The sequence below is a fragment of the Opisthocomus hoazin genome, chromosome Z (assembly GCF_030867145.1).
Source record: "Opisthocomus hoazin isolate bOpiHoa1 chromosome Z, bOpiHoa1.hap1, whole genome shotgun sequence".
In the NCBI taxonomy this organism is placed as follows: domain Eukaryota; kingdom Metazoa; phylum Chordata; class Aves; order Opisthocomiformes; family Opisthocomidae; genus Opisthocomus; species Opisthocomus hoazin.
Genome location: NC_134454.1, coordinates 90535214 through 90558068, shown reverse-complemented (window position 1 = coordinate 90558068; position 22855 = coordinate 90535214). Strand labels below are relative to the sequence as shown.

General features: G+C 49.0%; 1 protein-coding gene across 2 annotated transcripts in view; it reads right to left on the bottom strand.

Annotated features, from left to right (window-relative positions):
• The window catches only part of LOC104339069 (WD repeat-containing protein 7), a 128688-nt gene that overhangs the window by 46189 nt on the left and 59644 nt on the right, over positions 1-22855 (bottom strand). For both annotated transcript variants that reach the window (XM_075410819.1, XM_075410820.1), the window contains one exon: positions 11772-11993. In XM_075410819.1, the coding sequence (XP_075266934.1) occupies positions 11772-11993 (222 nt within the window). The remainder of the gene's footprint in view (positions 1-11771; positions 11994-22855) is intronic.

Below are 22855 nucleotides of genomic sequence, written 5' to 3'. Positions count from 1 at the left end.
TTCCCGATGCGGTGAGGTTTCCCGGGGCGGCCGAGCACAATCGGACATTCGCCGTGCCGGCGATCGATAGCCACTGCCAAGGGAGAGACACAGCTCCCGCTCCCGGGCTCGCCGCTCCGCACGCAGCCGCCGGAGCTTCGGCTTCGCGCGGGGCCGAGGGACAGACCCTTCCATCAGGAACATGCAAGAAGTAACAGAGTTGGAAAAATAGCTAAAGGAATCCCTGCTTCTTTTGTCGGGAAACCTACGTTGTTACTTGAGGCTCTCACGAGCTGAAAAACGAGAAAAAGCTGGAATTAGCAAAAACGTACATTTAAGATGATATTTATCTCCTGCTGCAAGTCCTTTTTCTCACTTGGATCGAAAAGGTGAATGTCTGCAGAGGTACAGATGCTGGAAGACGGGTAGCTGGAGCAGAGATGATTCTGCAGCCCCTACGCCCGCGCTGCTGTCCCACCGTGCCTCCGGCTTCCTGCCCGCCCTCCGTCCCCACGAGGATGCGAAGTTTGCCCTGGAATCTATCACAACCTCGCATGGTTTTGAAAATGGTATGGATCTGCGGCAGACAGACAACTTGGTGCTTTACAGGACAGTTAAGATCTCATTTTTTAACAATATAAGAAAAAAAAAGTCATTTTCTTTGCCTCGTCTCTGATGAGAACGGAAGCGTCCGTCCACTGAGAAGACCTAAACACATCAGTAATGTTATTTAGCAGTAAGGGGAACCTTCTCTCCGCGTTAATGATCTATGTAAATTCCATAAATTTACCCAAGGTTTAACAGGTCAGAAGAACCAATCCTACACGCAGTAAATCCCCAGCATTTCTATTAAACAGCGTAATACATATTGCTTTTTGCATTAAGCGAGCAGACAGCAAAGAATATTTGTGAGTGGGGCCAAACGCTGCCCCTCTCAAAATTCTGCAAGATTTTACAGAATGCATTAGGAAGGCAGGCAGAGCAAAAAGCAGCAAGTGTTTCTAAGCGCTGGTTTCCCAGCCTTTCCAGTCTCACTCCGGCCCAGTTAAACTGGCCTAACAACGCCATTTTTCTTCCTCTCAGAATCTGCAGTGGGGGAATCAAAGGTGAAAGCAAGATCAATTCTGTTCCAAGACAGTAAATGAGTTTCAGATCAGACTTGTTTCAATTTACAGAGAAAACCCAACTACGCTGGCTCAAATGCATTCTTCCTCTAACTATGAAATTGTATTACAGTGCTATAGAAAGAGTAAACTATCGTTATTTTAATCCAAAATTTGTTTATAATCTAGCAGGAAGGAGAAAGCCAATATGACTCGGGTCATAACGGTGCATTAAACTTTGTATTTTCATTCCTGTTAATTGCGTAATTCCATTAAACCACGCTATTTATTTTAACCTAAATTACATAATGTTTTCTAAATAAAGCTATTTCCATAAAAATGACCATCATTTCATAGGAAGTAGCTGTTTTTTTCCATCACAGTGATGACCAAACTGTAGTTTAACCTCAGAAGTTTTCTCCTGTTACACACAATTGTAATGAATTTTTGTAAGCAGTCTGGACAACCTGTGACCTACGCGACAGTGGAAGATGCACAAGGACAAGAAAATCAGTCAAGTCAACGCAACAACTTGTAGGAGTCGGGGATCACAACCTAACCTTCTCCACAGCACCCGTGTCCGATACCTAAACGTACCCGTACCAACACCGATGTGTATTTTACTCTCAGCTACGGCCAAGCCACGTGAGCCCTACGTGGCAGCCCGACTGTTTTCGGCTGCTCCCTCTCCCCAGGCTCTGCCACCCCAGAGGTGCCTGTCCCCTCACTTTTGGCAGCACGCCTACAGCAGGTCCACGTTGCAGCCGATGCCATCGTCACCAGGGTCTTTACAGGGCAACTCTAATTGATGCAACCAGATTTCTTTTTGGACAAAATAAAGTCTGAGTGCCCGGGCATTCCTGGAGCAAGGGGTTACGTCTGTGTGTACCTGAGCAGTTTGGAAGCTGAAATCAAAGCTCTCCAAGGGTTCCTGGGTTTTTTTGGCTATTGTAGCACATTTTACATTACCACCTGTCCAAGCCACAGCCTGAAACAAAGATGCTGGCAATAACATCTCTTATGCTAAACCAGTAACTACAGCAACAGAAAGGTAACGGCAAACGCAGCGATCAGCTGTCCAACACACCCATCTCCCAAAGAGCTCACCGCGGTGTCACCCCGTGCTGGTGCTGGCGGATTGCTCAGTTGAAATTGTACTCCTAGACAATGAGCCATCCTCTTTACGCCGCGAGGGACACAAGGGCTAGGTGAAGGACTGGCTGAAGGAGTCGGGTCTCTTCTCCCTGGAGATGAGCAGGCTCAGGGGGACCTCATCACAACGTTCCAGTACTCAAAGGGTGGCTACAAAGAGGACAGAAGGTCTCTCTTCACAGGGAGCCACATGGAGAAGGCAAGAGGCAACAGGTACAAGTTGCACCATGAGAGGTTTTATAGTGACATAAAACAGACCTTTTTTTTTTTAAAAAAAAAAAAAATGAGAAAAATCCTTCACTGGAACAACCTCCACAGGGACACAGTGGAGTCCCCATTGCCGGAGGTTTTCAAGATACAGCTGGACAGGGTGCTAGATAGTCGCATCTAGGCTCCTTTTCCCACAAAAGGTTGGACCAGATGCTCTTCCAAGGTCCCTTCCAGTCTGGGCTGTTCTATGATTCTCTAATTTTTACTGCTGTTCTTGACAGCAATTTACTCCAAGCAGCTGTGAGCCATCACCTCGGAGATGATGCCCAACATGACACTCACGTCACACACGTTTGAGTTGACTGTGTGCTCTTAGGCTATGACATTTCACAGAGATAAATGCAAACGCTTATGAAACATAAAATTTAAGAAGTTCGAAGTGAACAAGGGATGTATACACTTAAACAAGCCCATAAGTGCTTAGTACAGCCAGCTGCACAACGATGCAACTCTGCTGCCTACCTGGGAAGAGCACATACACGATGAAAAGTTGGAAACTAACACTGATACACTACGTGTAAAATAAAACACTTCAAAATTTACAGTCACACATATGCACTCGCATACGCACAAAGACAAGACGTGCCACTTTGGATGACTGGAAAGACTGCTCATCCAGGATTATCGCCGTAAGCCACTGATATTGAAACAGGCCCTGCTGCAGACAAGCAGAGGGGGGAACTGCCCCAAACCCCTGGGCTCCCATTCCCTGCTGGTCAGCAGGCTGGACTGCATGAAGGCTTATAAGCTCCAGCATCTCCTACATCTACTGGAGTTTTCACTACTTCTTGTTAGTCCATCAATGCCCAACCCTGCTGACACCTTCTAGCAACGAGCTCCCCGGGCCAGACCCACGTGCTCGGTGCTGGAGCAGTGCAGTGACCTGGGCGAAGAGCTGGAGAAGCAAGAGGGGAGCGGCGGCAGCCCCCTGAAGTGACCGCGTCCCTAGCGCTGGCGGGGCTCTGGCAGCAGGAGCACAGCTTGGCACCAGAGCCCTCCTGCTGACACCCGGCTGGTGCCGCCCTGAGGGACAAGGGCAACAACACGACAGCTACGATACTCGCACCTTTCCTACTCAGCAAATCCCACCTTCTTCCCAATGAAAGCAAAACCTCTCAGCAAAGGCTATGTATTAAAGAAAAGGTCCAGGGAAACTCCAAAACAGTTAAGAGAAATGATTTCCAAGGTTTCTAATACTAAGCACTAACCCATCCACCCATTGTAAACCCAAATCCCTGCTGGCTGCCTCAAAAACAACAACATGCTGATTATTTTCGTACATCTTCTCCAAATTTCTCTGTCCTAAAATGAGTAAGTCTAATGTCTCACAGGTGTTTTCCTGGGTTTGAGGTTATTCTTATCACACATCTCTAAGACAGTACAACTCCGATTCCTCTCCTGTTTTTTTAAGGTAAGGATGCTTAGCTTGGCGCCTGCAACCCTAATGAGGCAGTAATGTTAATTCGTACGGTGAATTCAATCAGTTTCTCAGTTTCTCTTCATCTCGCTCATTACAAAGGCGAACACAGACTGATATATTGACTTGTCACAGCTTATGAAGCAGCAGTTCATAAAAAAGTTACTCTAAAGTGTTCTTTTGAAACATGCAGACTATTGACTGACAATGTTTGGGCACTGTTTTCTTAGATGCAGACACTGAACAGCCAAAAGCATACGTAGTTTGGTTTTCCTATTTGGCATATGAAGAAAACATATTTTCAGTTGGTAATATTGCACGTAGACGGTGTAATTGAATCTTCAAACACAGTCTTGCTTGCTGGTTGTTTAAGCCCTCTGCAACATTTAAATACAACTCACCTGCCGTGACAGACACCATCTTTAAATGTGACATTAATTTAAGAGCACGTATCAGCCACACAAAACACAGCAAAATAAACCAACGATTTTTTCAGGGAAAGAATTCTTCTTTTCCCTTTAGGACAGCTACGCCAGCTAGAACACGTGTGACCAGTATGGAACGGTAACCTAGACTCTGCACATGATCTGTCTTACTGAGGACTGTTATTGCTTGTTGTGCCATTGACAGCACTCAGTGCATTTCATCAGCCTCCCAGCCGGCTGGCTGTTTGTGCAAAATGGAAATTGTAATCAGATTCCACTAGAGAGGACCTTTCACCACCCACCTCAGGAAGGAAAGAATGAATCTCAGCTGATACACCCGATCACGGCGCTCTGCGGCCAGAAAACGTCTATTGCAATTATGAACCACGGCTGCAAAACCTAAAAACGACGAGGTCCTGTGCAGCCTGCTGTAGGTGACCCTGCTTCGGCAGGAGGGTTGGACTGGGTGACCCACAGAGGTCCCTTCCAACCCCTACTATTCTGTGATATTCTGTGACCTAGCACAGACAACAGGTAAGCACCCCTGCTTTGCTTCCCTGTGTTACCTGTCCCTGGCACTGCAGCCGTACCTTCCTCCAGCTGCGCACAGTACTGGCAGCATCAGTTCTGTTTCTTAGAGAATAAACTTCTCAACAAAAAATAAGCAAAAAAGCTGTGCAAGTAAAAAAAAAAACAAAAAAAAACCCACCACAAAAAGTATGAATTTTTCTGAATTTCCTACCTAAATGCAAAAATTGGGATCACAGAAACAGCTTTTAAATGTTCAGCTGCTCCGAGGCAAGGACTGCTGATAAAGACAGTCCCTGGGGAGACGGGGAGGAGCGGGGAGCCCCGCTGACGGGGTGGGCACCTCTGCTACTGCCTTGGGGTGGCACACAGAGCAAGCCTGGCAGGTCGGGAGAACCGCTCGCCACGGGGCTGCCATCTCCACAGAACTCCTGCTGCCAAGCAGTCCAGACACACAGACATAAAATGTGGAAATAAAAAAGCATTCCAATTACTCGTGGTGCGCCCCGCTAGCCTGATGTTATGTTTACTGGGGCAGGTACTCTCCTCTTGAACCACGGCCGCTTCCCGTACACACATGTCCCTCAGGACATGGAAACGCGTGGCTGTAAGCCTGAAGTTATAAAAGTGTAAAGCAGGAATTACACACCCCACAAAGCCGTGCGGCTTCCAGCAACGTTACGTGTCTCACTGGGCTCGAGGAAGGGCTGTGGAGAGCAGGGGGCTGGACCTGACCCCACAAGGCTGATCCCTCGGGTCCCGGTGCAGCACGAGGCACTCCAGGCACATTTCGGAGCACGGGGGGCTCAAGTCAGACACGACTGGAGCAGGGAAGGGGTTCTGGGACGTCAGCAGGGAGCTCTTGTGTCCGGACCAAAATGAGAGGATCCCACTTGAACTGTCTCTCAGCCGTCCACCACCATAAATCCACACCACCAACGCCACCACGCCTGTGCTCTCCGTACCTCTCCATCGGACATTACACAGTCCCCGCACCTGCCCGACCACCCATTTTCCCAACAACTGCAGAAAACAACCATCTCTTGACTGTGCTGGCAGCAGCAGTGTCTTCAAAGCCTGCGATGCTCTGTTATATCTTCATGATATCAAGTATCTGAGGAGTCATCCTCACATCTTTCTACAAGCAAGCCTTCTGTTCCTCATCTGTAAAATGGGAATAACATTGTCCCTTTAAGCTTAAAAAAACCGCACTCGTATCTGACATTTGTAGAGCAGATTTTTCAGGATATTTGGCACTACACCGAACCTTGCACCTTAAACAAGGTACTTGCACATTAAACAAGGCACTACACCGAACCTTGCACCTTTCAGGACAAGGGGCAGTGGGCACAAACTGAGGCACAGGAAGTTCCGTCTGAACAGGAGGAAGAACTTCTTCCCTCTGAGGGTGCCGGAGCCCTGGCCCAGGCTGCCCAGGGAGGCTGTGGAGTCTCCTTCTCTGGAGATATTCAAGACCCGCCTGGACAAGGTCCTGTGCAGCCTGCTCTGGGTGACCCTGCTTGGGCAGGGGGTTGGGCTGGGTGACCCACAGAGGTCCCTTCCAACCCCTACTATTCTGTGATTCTGTAAATCAGCTTCCCCGAAGACCTGCTGCTCCTGCAAACGCTCAGCTGCTGGCAAAGCGGACCCGAGCCTCACCAAGGAAGAGCGCGGGAGACAGGGATGGACCCGCGGTGCTCAGCGCGGGGCCCGTGGGCAGCGGGCACCAGCTCCAGGCACGGCGGGACACGCACGCGCCTGCCCACCCGGCGTAAAGCCCGCTTCGTGGCACGGCGCCGGCTCGCCCCGAGGACGGGCCCTCTCCGCTCGCTTAACGGGGTGAGCGTGGGGATCACCGTGAAACCGCAGCCTGCGACCGGTGCGACCCGCGGAGGAGCGGTGCTGAAGGCTGAGCTTGAACTGCTTGGATTTACCACCTCGGTGTGCGTCAGGCGACAAGCCTGGGCTGGTTTAGACAAAACCGCAAGTGTTCTCAGGTGGATGGGGTCTCGTTTTGCCCAGTATTTGATACGAGAGGCTGCGCTTGACCGTTTGGAAACAGAAAGCCGACAAAGGCCGATGAACACAAACGTGGTTACGGCCGGCCGTCACCAAGACCCTTCTCGGCAGGCTCATCCGAGCAGCCTGCAGCCTCTGGAAAGCTGACGGTGGAGGACAAACACAGGAACTGGAATTTTTATTACCCCAAACGGGGTATCAGTCACCAAGTCGAGCCTTCGCTTACGGAGGCGTCCAGACGGATGGGAAACATAACTGCGGGGTCTCGTCTGGTGCTGAGCCTTCCCCATAGCCCAAACCCAACAGAGAGAGGTTTCCGTTCACCGAGACCCAACCCGCTACACCAGCTGGGATGTTAAAAACACAGGAAGGAAATGTCTGAATAAAAAAATAGAATTCATGTCACTCACCTTCTGTAAGATTTGGGGAAAAAGCTGAACTTCATTTTTAAGATTTGATTTTGTTGCTGAATCCAAAAAACAGATTTAAATTCGGGCATAATATCTGCCACAAAGATTGACCGTTTTCTGCCACGCAGACTGACTATTTTTTCTAAATATAATCTCTGAGGCTAAGATATAGATTTTCATAAAGCACCATTTTTCCTTTTTTTTTTCCCCCCCTTCAGGGACAAAATTCTGCTCAAGACACTGATCTAATCACACCAACTCAGGAAATAGCACGCTTTAGACCTACGAGTACACTGAATTTCACAGCATGCTGACTGAACCGTAAGGCCCCAAATAAGGAGAATAACGCCACGAACCACAGGATCCATGCAAATCTGAGTAGCATAAAATCACAGCCGACAAAATGGCACGCAGGGTTAGCAGGCTCACTGTGAGCAATAAAATCAGTTCTTCGCTTTAATCACGCTGTTGTGGTTTTGTTTAAATTAAGTTACCGAGCCAGTGTGCCTAATGTGCTCCGAAAGGCTGCTGTTGAGGTGCTCCGCTGATTTATTGCTGCTGGACGCGGTGACGCCGCGCTCGCCCGTGCTAACCGCCGCTGCCAGCTCAGCCCGTCGGCTCCGCAGCCTGCGGGAGCCACCTCCTCCTCACAGGGCTTCTCTCCTCCTCGCCGGGAGCGGCGATTTCAATATTGTCACCATACGGAACTAATGGATCAAGAGACATCTGAAACTGTTACAGGGTAGCTGACCGAGTAAAAATATCCTATGTTCCCCAAGAGCTCCAAGTTTAGCCCGCGTTAAATTCTGTTTTCAGATTAAATACGTTTGGGACACTACACAAAAGTGGCTCTGTAACGGAAAAAGCATCCCACCACCAGGCACCCCTACACAATTATGCAGATGGGTGTATTTCTATTACAAAATTTCACTTGGTTTCCCCCTGGCCCAACAGCCAAGGCGGTCAGCTGCGTTGAATTTGAGACATTATAATTAAAAAATGAACAACGGTTCCCTGAGCCTGCGCCGGGAACCCAGCCGCTGGCGAGCTGCTTTACCCCAGCAAGCAGCAGAACCCGGGCGACTGCCGCGGGTTCCGGGACACGGAAGCCCCAGCACCGGCTCCGGATGAAGCTCGCACACACAGCCTGCAAAAGCGGTATCACTGCCGTCACGCCGGGAACGCGCTGTCGCACGTGAGACCGGCTGCGCGAAAGGGCAACACGCTTCTCATTAATAACTACACTGATGGCAGATGCTTTGAAAAATACGCCGCAGTAACAACAGAATCAGGTATTTTCATATTCAGGACAGAGCAGTCATTCAGATTTATCAGCCCATTAACTTCATAAACACAGCATTAGCTGCAGTTTAAGCGCGATGTGGTGCATCGGTAATGAGATATTCTCTGGGTGCCATTTTATAATTAAATATCTCATGAACTATTTGTAAGGTCAACAGAGATTAATGCGGGATGTCAGGCAAGGTCACCACGTGGATTTCTAGAGAATTCCACCCTCTCAAAAAGGCACTATCACAACTATTATTTTTGTAAATACAGTACAGCACAACGTGCATGATTTGTACAGCAAAAACTCTGTATATTTTAACAGTGTAAATGAAGCAATTCATTTTGATAACTTCTTTTGAAACGGAAAATATTGTGATTTTAGGCTTTGTGCCATCTCCCCCATCACTCCGGACCCCTCACAGCATACAGCTTCAGTTTATGATAACAAAACATGATTCCTAAACAGTATCCCGCCTTCGGCCGACGGGGAGGAGCGGCACCCCGAGCCGCGGCTCCCGGGAACGCTGTCACACCGGCGGGCAGCAGCCCCCGGCTCTGCCCACGCCAGCAGCCCCTGGCAGGGCGCCGAGGCAAGGACGCACTGCTCGAGAGGGGCTCCAGGGCAGCCACCCAGCACGGCCTGTCCCCAGGCTTCTGAGAAACACGGCTCGGTCTGTGCAGCGCTGCACAGCCAGCCCTGCACGGCCACACCGTCCCAGCCAGCACTGCACGCTTCTCAGGAGCGAGCACCGTGCGGGGCCTTTCCTTTGCCGTTCCAAAGTCAGCGGAAGCAGCGCCACGCTCCACGGAAGATGAATTCCAGCCATGTACTGCGTGGAAGATGGAGGTTGTGCCTACACCAGTGACTTCAGCAGTGCTCCACGAAGCTCTTGAGCTTCTGAGCACGACCTTCTGCAACGCAGTGGAAACGGCTGCTAGCCCCGTGCTGCTGGTGCCAGCTAACACCCTCCCTCCCGGCCAAGCCCCAGGCATGGCGCGGAGCTGCGTGGGCACGGGCCCGCTCCCCGTGGGCAGGCTGCTCCCCACCGCCCTTCCTCGAGGCTAAGGGAGTCAATCCACACAGGTGCACACCACCCCATGCCACAGGCCTCAGCAGAATCACAGCATGGCAGGGGTTGGAAGGGACCTCTGGGGGTCACCCAGCCCAACCCCCTGCCCAAGCAGGGTCACCCACAGCAGGCTGCACAGCACCGCGTCCAGGCGGGGCTGGAATATCTCCAGAGAAGGAGACTCCACAGCCTCCCTGGGCAGCCTGGGCCAGGGCTCCGTCACCCTCAGAGGGAAGAAGTTCTTCCTCATCTTCAGCTGGAGCTTCCTCTGCTTCAGTTTGTGCCCGTTGCCCCTTGTCCTGTCGCTGGGCACCACTGAAAAGAGCTTGGCCCCATCCTCCTGACACCCACCCTGCAGACATTTCTAAGTATATATTAGGTCCCCTCTCAGCCTTCTCCTCTTCAGGCTGAACAAGCCCAAAAGGGCACGGCCCACGATGCGTTTGAGCAGTAGGTACAGTAACGAAGCTACGCTTACCTACCCTGCTACGGTACTACGCTAATGTGTAAGTAAGCAGGCAGCACCTTCCCTGCACTTCATTAAAACAAAAATACAAAATCTGTCACCATTATGAAACTCACAATCTGCATATTTTGTAGGAAAATGAGTTGGAGTAAAAAATGACTAGGAAAAAAAAACAGAATAAATTTTGCACTTTTTCTGACCAGACGTCTTTGCAGCCTGGTACTGACACTGGAGTGAGACTACTCTCCAGTACAAGCAGCAGAAAGGTAAGAAACAGAACCAGCCCAAAGCACAGTGTGCTGGATGAGGCCTTCAAGACTCCTGGTGCTCAACAGACAGAACGCTGCTCTGTGAGACCGTCAGCGTTCCTCCAACCCCTTCTCAGCCTTGATGCACTGCACAGTGCTCCTTGGAAGGAAGCGTTGCAGCTCGTGTGACCAGGGCTCCCGACGGCAGGACGGTCCCCTCTCATCGTTACTACCAGCGCTCCCCCCGTAACAGCTCTGAGCCCACACAATACACTGGCTTGCAATCATTTTTTTTTTCCACTTCTCAAAGGCACTTGGGTGTTGGGTGAAGACTGAACTAGTGCAGGAGGAGAAATCCACTGCTGTGGAATTGTTTTATAGCTAATCAGATAGTGGATGGCTTTCCAAGCAATACCGGCAGCACTTCAGAGAGATCTTACAGAGATGACACAGGGGACTTCTGCCAGACTCAACATAAAACACACACACACCAGCGTGCTCAGGAACCTGGCCACAAGCATCGTATGAGCACAGGGCACTGCACTTGCGTTTGCTTCTACTAGATTTTTCAGTGCTAACATTGAATAACCAATGCACAGGCATGCAAGCACCTTTGACAAGGTCGCATTTACTAAGGATATTTACAGCAACACCACGGTACTAATCCTGGCAGAGGACCACAATGTAACACTGTGTAGAGCACACCTCGAATTCCACCATTTTCTATTAAATTCACCTGTCTGATTTTTACATCAGACACCTTGCATGGTTCCCCCGCCCTCATCACCAAGTATGTTTGTCTCCAGCCTGCGGACCCACACCCCCCAAGGCGCGTGTGGGAAGACAGCAAACTCGCCAGTGCTCAGTTACTCGGAGAACGACTCCACTCAGAGCAAGACCTCCCAAGTGCTGAAAACGAAGCCTCATCAAAGGAGCAGGCAGGACTAGCGCTGACGGTCTCCTCCCTCTCTCTCAACTAACCCAAGGAATGTTTTCAGGATTACAAAAACAAAGAGAAACAATTACATAAATGCAGTCTTAAATGCAAGTGTTTCGGTTTAACTGGGAGACGAATAAAGGACGTCAGAATTGCAGCTGAAGAGCTGGCCCATGCCAGCCGGTGCCGGACCGGTTTGCCCACGGTCAGTGCCTCCCTCCCAGCAGCACCACTGCAAATCCCACGCCCAGTCACCAGCTCCACCGCTCGCTCCACCAGCACTGACTTCTTGGCAGCCTCCGATTATAGCGTTGCTCATTGTGTGTTCAGAACTCCTAATCTTGATCTTTTCCAGTGACGGGATATTTTAAATGAACTGAGCTGATAACACCACACCCCTTCCTGCCTGTCTGGCCCCAGCAGCAGAGCAAGGGAAACCACTGCTCAGGATACTCACACGTGTGTCTTGCCAAGGAATAGTTCGATCCACCGCTAGTCAGTCCAAATCCCTCGGGAATTTGACTGGAACTACGTGGCCGAGTGAGAAGTTTTGGAGGTTCGATTTCAGCTCCAAATTCTGCTCCGATCACCCCCAGCAGGACGATGGCCGTGGCTTGCTTCCGCCTCTCTTCATAGGACGTAGATATCTTTTTTGTTTGTGGGAGACCAGAGAGACAACCTAAAATGAAAAGTAAGAAATATGATAAAAATCAAAAGGAGGGATTGTTCTTTAATACTCCAAACAACACCATGTTTCCCAGAGAAAACAAAAGACGTTTCCGTTTAACTGAAATCACGTCTTCAGGACTGTTCCTGCTGTTGCCAGGATTTTCGGCTGCTGGAGATGATTCCATTCCACTTCTGCAAGCCTACAATGCATGGGAAAAATATAAACACCCCCCCACTGGACAATCTGTCTTCAACCAATCCCACCCTTCAAAACCGGTGAAGATCTCAGAGAAAAGAGCCACCAGAAAACTGTCCCATTTCACGGTTTCATTTGCTCGCTTGATAACAGATCTGTGGAATTCTGTGCCTGTCTCCTTTCTGTGAAGGCTGGTTTTTGGTTTGCTTCTTGTTAATTTTGAATTTGCATAACAAGTTGTATTTAAAAAAAAAATAAAAAAATTTTTAGGATAACTTATTTGTATTATATAAAATCATCTTTTTGGTTTAGGAGCTACCATCACATTCAAATTCTTACTGAATTTCAGCACAACAGTGTATGCCATTAAACAGAAATAGTGTTTTTGTACGTTACAACACCACATACAGTATTTTAACAAACATTCTCAAAAACAGTGGAAAAAGCCCACTGTTTTATGGATTTTAAACAAAGCTGAAATTTACCTCATTAGACTAATACAGCCCAGGGATTTTTAATTTCACTAAGCAGATGAAGTTTGGGTTTTTTTTTTTTTCAGTAAAGAAACAAAATATTAGAAGAAATTGACTGCAATGAAAATACTGTGTTCATTTACTCTGACAAGCAGAGTTCACTTTTACCTACAACGCAAATTCAGAGCATACTAGGAAACGCCCTGCTACACATCCTACAAAAATACTGAAGCCCTAATCCTCCGTACCGCACGCCGCTGCTCAGCCTTTGCCGAGAAGTCGGAAGGCACCACCCGGCACTGAGCGAGACTTCTCGGCCCGGGAGATTAATGCCGGGTGAATTAGGGAGTCACACTACGGCGCGCTCTGCTAATGACATTCACGTGGCTCGACAGCAGGCGAAACCTTCCCCAGATTTCAGAAGCTGCGTTAGGAGACCACCCTTGTCCGGGCAACCACGCTGCGGCTGTGACAGCGATGTGCCGGCCAAAAGGAAAGAAAAACAACAGAAAGCTTAACAGTGGTGGGGGAGGAGAGAAAAAGAAAGAAAAAAAATCAATAGTAACTGCCTTCAGAGGAAGGGGGATGAAAACGGGCTGTAACAGACAAAGCAAGAAACGTAACAGTTTTAATTGCTCAGCCAGGGCTCGTCCCCCTCCCGCCATCTGCAGCCCCCAGCTTCTCGTTAGCATTTGCATACGGCCGCCCTGCGCGCTGCGCCCGGCTGCAGCAGCCTCTGCCCCGGCACCCGAGGGCCGCCAGCGGGTGCCCGGCAGCCCCGCTTCCCGGGGTGCCCCTGCCGAGGGGCATCGCTGCCGGTGACTGATGGCAGCTCCCGGCCCAGGTGCTCGCACGGAGCCCGCTGTGACATCTCGGATCAAGATGAATTGGCACCAACTCCCGATCCAAGATGGTTTTATACCATTTAATTTAGTTTCTTCCCCTGCTTGGATGAGCACAGCTCTGGTTATGGATTTCCATTCCGCCGCGCGGCAGCAGGCGCCGGAGCGGCCGGCGGAGCAGATGCTGGAGCAGGGGACGGCGGGATGCTGATCAATAGGCGAGGCGCTGACCCCGGCCGCGCTGTCCACGCCAGCCACGGCTCCCAGGCGAGGAAGAAAGGAAGAGCGAACACAGGTGCTGCTTCCAGGAGGAAATTAAACCGGGGGGCCCGCCGTGCCGTTGACGACAGCGATATGACGTTAACCCTTCGCTAGAACCCCAATCTTGGAGCATCCTTCACACCACCCGCCTGGCTCAGCAGAACTTCCACGTCCCAACCCGAACCAGCGCGCCCCGAACCAGCGGGCGCCCGCAGCTCTGGCCCCGTCCCGCGCGGGGACGAGCGGCGTTGCTGGCAGCACGCGGCGACACCTTGGGCCGCCGGCAACCCCGGAGCCAGCGCGGCAGCAGTGCCTCGGCACACAGGCTCGCAGCCAGGCGAACGCCGAGCGCTGACCCCGCTGCGCCGGCACCCAGATGTCGAGGAGCTAAGGCTTTGTTAACCACACAACACGCTCCAGCCAGAACAGGGTGGGAAATGTTCTTACAGAGTTGCATTCGCAATCTGGCGCACGGCAGTCGCTCTCCGACTCACTGCTGCAGCGTACGATTTTCCACCTCAAAAAAACCTGAAAACCAAGAAACTAAAAAACCCCCAAACCGCCACCACAAAAAAAAAAAACCCCAAACCACCACCACCAAAAAGAAAACCCCAAACCACCACCACCAAAAAAACCCACCCCAAACCACCACCACCAAAAAAAACAAACCCCAAACCACCACCACAAAAAAAAAAACAACCCCAAACCACCACCACCAAAAAAAAAAAAACAACCCCAAACCACCACCACCAAAAAAAAACAACCCCAAACCACCACCACCAAAAAAAAAAAATCAACCCCAAACCACCACCACCACCAAAAAAAAAACCCAAACCACCACCACCAACAAAAAAAAAACCCCAAACCAACAACATTCCACCCGTCGCCCCCCCCAGCAACATCCCTCCTCAGAATCTCCAGGTGGGAGGGGGAAAAAGACCACCTTAAATATTTTTGCCTTCCCCCCCATTACTGGTGGAAGCGCAATTAATTGCAATGTTTTCCTACAAATAAACTGACAGCCATTTGGGAGATTTTAAAATGAAATAACGTCTACAGAAGTAGTCCTTTCTACAGTTTCATTTGTCTCATGAAAATTTGGTATTTTCTCACAGCGACGTGCCTCCATTTAATCATGCGAAAGGGTGACACAGAGATCCATTTTCTTGACAGGACGGTTGATCACCCTATCACAGTAAGAAAATTAATAACCTCAAAGAGCTCTGTGTGGAAAACAGAAGCTGCACTGATGAAAGGACAAAAACGTTCTGCATTTCAGTTGTAACAATACCACCCTTCCGGATCCGCGCCAACGGAGAAACCGATCATGCCCATGCGTTCGCCCCGCGGGGTTTTCTTCAGGCGCAACGACCGCATGAAATATTTCAAAATATATCAGTTTTTGAAACACACACGCTGCTGCTCAGAGGAGACAGCTTTACAGATCCCACGAAGCGTATTTATGAAGTGTTTAAAATATAGGTAAAATATTTCAGAAGTTCAAATTGTTTAAAAGGCTGCGAGATATTGATTACTTCATTTAAAAAGCAGTCAGAGAGTGCAGCCATGAGGTCAGGATAAATTTAACAGTTTGAAGCACTTTACTAAATAACTCTAAAGATCATGTTAATTGGCTTTGCACAGTTCTTGGGTAAAATTAATTTTATCCTAGCTTACAATAAAAGGATTAAAAGACAAATTAAGTTCTCCAGGTTTAACTGGAATAGGAATCGATGGATTTGAATTAAGGCTGCAGGCGGTTTTATGAGAGATGGACTGCTACCAGGTACTTCAGATCTGCTCTTAGGCGCGTGCTGATGGGGCTCCCGTACTGTAGTAGGAACTAAAGCCTGCAGAAGTAGGTGCCAGACCCATTTATTATCACCAAACACATTGCCTGAACGCGTTTCAGCACAGAAGGGCAGCCTGAGGCAGCCCCAGCCCTCTCCATCAAAGGGCCACCACCACGGCGAGCCACCCAGCCCCAGCGTGCGGAACCACAGCCCACCACAGTTAACTACGGGGTTGCGATTACGCCCAATAATTTCAATGTGTCATCCCTGAGATTTACTCACGACATTTCATGTGCATAATGTTCTTTAAAGTGAAAAAAACCCAGGAAAGATGTTGCAGCAGCCCCACTTCCACGGCCATACGCTCCGACAGCCGAGAGCTGCTCCAAGACAGCACAGACGAACCGCGTCAAGCGTGCCACAGCAAGGCTCTGCGGGCTGTCGGTGGCGGTAAGCTCTTCAAACCGAGAATACTTTGAAAATATAGAACATATTTGAAATGAATCAAGTAATTTGCTCGAGACCACAAATGTACTTCATACTAAGCGTGGCATAGAACTCAGACCTCGCATCCCAATCTGCTGTCTGGAGGGTACAAAGAAAACTGACAACCAAAGCCCTCTCGACTGCTGTCACAGCTCACATTTCCCAGCGCCGAACGGACACACTCAGAAGTTGCTATCTGTAGATGAAAGCTTGCACACTGAACTCCATGAAGGGCACCATCACCTTTCCCTCCTGCCTGCCAGGTCCCCCTCTCTGCCCTGCTTTTGTCGAGGTTTCCATTTATACATGGAGCGGAGGTTTGTAACCGGGCAGGCTGGGATGAGGATTTCTGTTCTCCTTCCTTTTCCTCTCTTTCATGCCTAAAAAAATATACAGTTAGATAATACAGAAAATCCTCACAGTCCTTTCCCAGATGCCAGGGAGGAAGTGAACGCACACCAGACTGTGGCAGGGACAGGACTTCTGGCAACGGCCACTGAAACTGCTCGCGTTTGGAATGGTAATCGCTCCTCTGCGCTATACGGGATATTATACCAGACCGCACAAGGGCTGCGGGGGGGAATGCAGTTCTGCTTACATTCATCTTGGCTGTCAACAATTTAAAATATTTCTTCGTGTCAATTGACTGTTTTCCTACACTAAATAAATTTGTATAATGTTCTGTTTGTAACCTAAAAAGGAAAAAGCAAAACACTTTAAGAAAACTAAATCCTAAACATGCCTCAGAGATACTCACCCTTAACTGTCTGGGATTCTTCAACCAGCCAAGGCCATGCTATGAGCTTGTCTGCATTTCTAGTTCTTAATATTATACACAGAAAAATAATTACAGTCACATCTGCACCTCCTGACAGCTTACAAAGCCAGAGAGCTCAACAAACCCAAACTGAAAAACGTTCTGAAGGACTAACACCACTCAAAGTGACCGGGGGGATAAGGTGGGAAGAGAGGAAACAACGTCCATCACCTCACCCTTTGCGACCTGCGCTGACCGATTGCCAAGCTGGCCGCGCAGCGCAGCCATTCCTGCACGCGCAGCTCCCTCCTCCGGCCCCGCCGCGCAGGGCCCGCCGCCAGCCCCGCTCGGCCGGGGGTGCTGCCGGGGACCGGGGGTGCTGCCGGGGACCGGGGGTGCTGCCGGGGGCTCCGGCCGCCTTGCCTGGCCCAGCTCCCGCCAGCTTACCCCCAACGCACCGCGAGAAAAACGTGAAGTCACTCCATATGGTCACTTCTCCTCTCAACAGTTTGGCTTAGTTCAGAATAACCACCTGGTTTTGTATAAAAAAACCAAGCACCTTCCCATCACAGCAAGAGCAGCAACACAAACCAAACCACCAGCACACCCAAACCCCCCCAAAAAACCCCCATGGCTTTTGGGCACAGGTCTTTCCGACACAGGCTGGTAACTCCAGATACATTTTCCTAAATATTATCTGTTCCTACTATCACAGCATAAACGCAACACGCGTGAGAAAATCTGGTCCAACAGCAGGAAAAGTAAACCTGTGCCCCCGGCCACCTTCCCTGCGAGCCCTTCCGAGCGTGCAGCCTCCCTGCGGGAGCCAGAGCTCCTGCCCGGACGTGCCAACACCAGCGGAGGGTCGGGAACTTCTCCGGGCGAGCTCTGCCAGCCCAGTGCCAGCACAGTGAATTCTCACAGTGCCTTTCCCTATTTCACAGAATCACAGAATGGCAGGGATTGGAAGGGACCTCTGTGGGTCACCCAGTCCAACCCCCTGCCCAAGCAGGGTCACCCAGCGCAGGCTGCACAGCACCGCGGCCAGGCGGGGCTGGAATATCTCCAGAGAAGGAGACTCCACAGCCTCCCTGGGCAGCCTGGGCCAGGGCTCCGTCACCCTCAGAGGGAAGAAGTTCTTCCTCATCTTCAGCTGGAGCTTCCTCTGCTTCAGTTTGTGCCCATTGCCCCTTGTCCTGTCGCTGGGCACCACTGGAAAGAGTCTGGCCCTGTCCTCCTGACACCCACCCTGCAGATATTTAGAGGCATTTCTAAGGTCCCCTCTCAGCCTTCTCTTCTCCAGGCTGAACAAGCCCAGCTCCCTCAGCCTCTCCTCTTAGGAGAGATGCTCCAGTCCCCTCACCAGACACATTCCGATCACCTGTGCTGAGGACAGTGCTAAATCCCAGGGAGAAACCTCTTCACGTAGAACATCGTACAAAGACAAGCTGAGAAGGCACGCACGCCGAGGCGAGATGCGTCACCAGGTGCGTGCCAAAGCCAAAGCTACCTTTGTCAAGCTGTAACTTCTGCACTCATTCTCCTGCCTCTTACAAGAAAAACACAAATCACAGAATCACAGAATGGTAGGGGCTGGAAGGGACCTCTGTGGGTCATCTAGTCCAAAAGCTTTTCTCTGCGGAGAAACTTCTTGCTATTTTCAGCCTTTTGTTCATTGACAGTGAAAAAATATCTGTGAATACGGAAAAGTGACACATTCCTGAAGCTGTCACCCTTACCTCTCGTAAGCCAGAGCAGTTCCAGTGTCTTCACTATAGTGATGAGATTTACATGAGCGCAGACTGAAAGCTCACATATTTTGCAAAACTAATATTATTCCCCTCTCACATTAAAAAAAAAAATAAAATTCCATGACTGCCGCCATGACAGTCAATATGTGGCAGGTGAACACCACACAGAAATCTGGCACCACAGTGGGACAGCGGGTAAGGAGACTACCTGCGATGGCCAACTCCAAAACCTGGTATTTATCTTCCATGCTTATTAAGCATTTTTTATCATTTTCATTTTTGCTGTTTTCATAGTACTTCCAATTGGGCTGTTCCAGCAAGCACACAGGAGAGGGGAAAAGCAAGCACGATCTCAAGCAGCAGCTTGTCGATTAAGGCATCACACCTTGGGTAATCAATCTTTTTACTATTCCTGTAACTGAGAACTAGAAAAGATTAAAAAACAAACTGCACCACAGCATTGTCCATATGTAGTTGAGATGCACACTGTTTGAATAAAATTTACTCATGAAAAGAAGTGTAAGCATTTTAGTGCCGTAACAATTCATATTTCTAAATTCAATCTCTTGCTGTGTTTTATAAAGATATCTGCTAAATAACTACTATACAGGGCAGAGTGCTACGCAAGAAAACACCCAATACGTTCCATGAAAATTCCCTGCACTTTATTGTTCTCACTGATAAGGTACATGTTTTAAAAAGAGATAGGTACGTGCTTAGATAGTGACAGAGGACTTGATAACACCATTTGAAAATAAATTTAGGTGAGGATGAGCAAAAGAACTGCTCTGGAATAACAGCAAATGCTGTTTCTCGGGGGGCTGTGGGTTTTTTTTGGTTTTCCTCCCCAAAGGTCTCCTCCCTACTGGCATGCTGAGCTGATTTGTTTCATAATGCCTGGCTTGGTATTTTCTTCTCGTGTCTGCAGCAAAGTATTTGGAATAACGGAGCTTTGTTACTACTCTACAAACGTGAAGCGTTTAAACCTTATTTTTTTCAATATTTCATAGGAGATCTTACAACAGACAATTTTAATAACTAAATACCAGCATGTCACATAGCGCTGTATGATTAAAGGGAGGATGTTTCCTGGTTTGCTGGCTGATAACCTATTCCCTGTGTAATGTCAGTAATGTGGTTTACGCAGGTAGCCAGCTGCAGCAACTCTGACAAAGAGGAGAATCATAAAACCTCCCACGGTGAATAATAATTCGTATTAGGGTAGTGCAGAGCATTCTTTTCAGAAAAGACTGTTGCAGCCATCCAAACACTTACAAAAACTGAAAAAAAGACAAACAGCTCATCTTCGTTGAACGTGTCATTTCAACCCCTCTCTCAAACCCCAGGGCCTGACCCCTCGGCTGACCCCCGGTCAGACCCCCGGGGCGGTCAGAGCCCACGCGTAACTCCCCAGCGCTTAGCCACACAGGGCTTAGCCCCACAGGGCTTAGCCCCACAGGGCACCGCGCAACACGCGCTACCGAAGCATCGCGGCGTGCTTGTTAATTAAACCCAGCAGTTTTCAGGAGAAGGAAACCCGCCAGGAATCTGTTAGCCTCCAACCAAAGCATCACACAGCAGCTATCGACAGCCTGAAGGGTTAAGGCCCTGATGTTCTTCTGCATAGGTGGTGCTATTTTAAGCCGATAGTGTGTTTAAATCCACCCCAATGAGATCAATACAGCACTGCTCTACTCAAGGTGAGACCAAATGAACCTGTCGGAAGCGCTGAGAAATAGGCTTTGCAGGACGCACCGAGCGCTAAGTGCCTCTCAGCCCAGAGATCTGCCATTAAATAATCATTAGCCATCACTCATTCTTCCTAAAAAGCTGAACGCCTGAGCTTGCCGGGCAGCCACCAGACATCGCTGCGGCCCCCCGCGCCCCGGGACCTCCCGGCTCTGCCGCACCGTGCCGCCGCGGCCCAGCGCGCCTGGGAACACCGCTCCCCGCCGGACAAGCCCGGCGCGGGCACCGAGCACACCGCAAGGTTTACACACAGTGTGTAAGTGACTCGGCTTTATCTTGCAACAAGGCAAAAGCCAGGTGCGTAGTGCAGCTCTACTCGTGCTTACCCACGCGCACAGGACTTACCACACACGTTCTGCACCCCGCAATGCTGAGCTGCGCTGCCTAAAGCCCCGCTGCTTCTCCACGCGGGCAGATTCCTACTAGCGAGAGGTGGCACGCATTAATTACTCTCATACAGTTACAGGTTCTCATCTGGCCTCGCTGCAACTTCTTCTGCAGTAGGAAACATGAACTTGAGCGCCAGTTCTTCCTTGGTAACGGGGCTGCACGACGCCAGCAGCAAACCGATTTCACCTACGCAACTGCAAATGCCGAAGCTGCCGTCGTCAGTCACTGCCTGGCTGTAAGGTGCTAACGAGAAAACCCCACCAAAACATCCAACAGTTACTGAATACCTGAAGCAAGTTAAGCAACAATAAATTTCATTCCGGAAAACAGAGGCATAGAGGTTACCCTGTTTTCTCCTAGCAATAAATGTTCCTTTTTTCCCCAACGCTTCGTGAACTCTGCGCTGAAAATGTCCGTTTGCTTTCAAACAGCACGCAAACAGATTAGCTGTTCTCTTCGGTACGCGTGGGTTTTCACCAATGACCTCGACTAAGCAATCATTATCTTAAACTGATTTAATTCTGTCAAAAGCCACATAGCCCAAAGTATCTAGTAACTTGAGAATAAATTTTACCACAGTGACATTTCATTGTTTCATACCACATCCGAAAACCACAGAAATCAGTGATGTAAATATTAGTTGTCCTCTAACCTTGCTATTTCAATTTTTAGATGTAATTTTGTGCCATAATTTCCAGAACTCTGTATTTCTTTTCATTACTGTCTACATAAACGAGTCATAAACAAAAGCATTTTAAATGTTCAGCATACCTCTTCAAATTTTTGATTATAATCTCTCAGATATCACTTCTGATAAGGGAAGTTTTGAGACATTTAGTCAGCAATCTAAAACCAGCGAGTCACCCCAAATCAGAGGTGCCCGACCCCCCCCACCTGCACAGCAGAGAATCCATTTTGTCTTTGACTGTCTCCCTGCTCTCGGCTCTGCGAGGAAGCAGCATCCTCACCCATTTTGTGCTCCCAGACCTGCAGCACTGTGAAATATTCTGTCATAAAAGGAACAGCACAGCAGCAGAGAAAATTCCAGTAAATGGCAACAGATCAGACTGGTGGCTGCAAAAGTACTTATTCTATGTAGAAAAGCATGTTTTCTTCCCGAGCCCAGCAGCCTTATGAAAAACTGGAGTGATGTCTGTCTGAAAGCTTTCTAAACATATGACAACTCTGAGCATTTAAATAATTCTACCATTAAATTATATGCAATTTGTAATTCCACCAGGGAAACCAAATCTCACAGAACAGTGGAAGGCTGCACTGCTAACACTGGGATGTAACCAATTTGCACAGAAGTGAAGCCAGCTAAATGTAAACGTCAGATATATTTTATTCAACAGCATTTAATAGGCTGCTAATAAGAGACATTAAAGAAATTTATTGTTGAGTTTCATCTCTCCCTAGATAGAAGTAGGGCTTCAGTAAAACCGGTGCCGATCCGGACTTCGCGTTCGGAAGTATGATGATTATTTTATTGAAAGGAACGTTAAGAGTAAAGCTCTTTTACATTACAGTCACTTTGAAACCGAATGGCAACTTTTCTGATGCTTTATGAAAAGATGTTGTTCCTATTGGAAATCAATAGGAAGGCAGAAGAAATTAGATAGCTATGATTTGCCAAGAAATCAATAAGAAATAGAGCAACATCAGAACCCATGTTCTTTAACTTCTACATATTAAAATTTGACATGGATATGAACAGAACTTTAAGAATTTACAGGAGAAAACACGTGAGGGGCCATTATATTTTTCTGACTTACCTATCATATCTTGTCTGACAATTGGAGGCATTTTGCTTTTAAGACCTTTCTGATTTTCACAGATGAAAATGCGTTCCCAATGCTTAAAGACACTATTGAATTTGAAATTATTTAATACATACTTAAGAACATTCTAGAACACAAAAAACCTCCACCAAATGTTTATTTGCAGGCATCTCCTGCGCTGCTTCGCCCCCGCCGTCCCCGGGAGGGGCAGGCGGGGCTTTCAGGCCCCAGCCTGCAGGTGGGGGACTGGTGGAAGGATGGCAGGTCGCGTTGAGCAGCACCCCTCAACAAAACCAGTTCTTCTAGACAGAAGTATTGAGGGAAAAAGAAAAGCCTTCAGCAGCATCACAAAGAGGATTCGGACTGAGCTGAGGTTACAATTCATCAGGAATT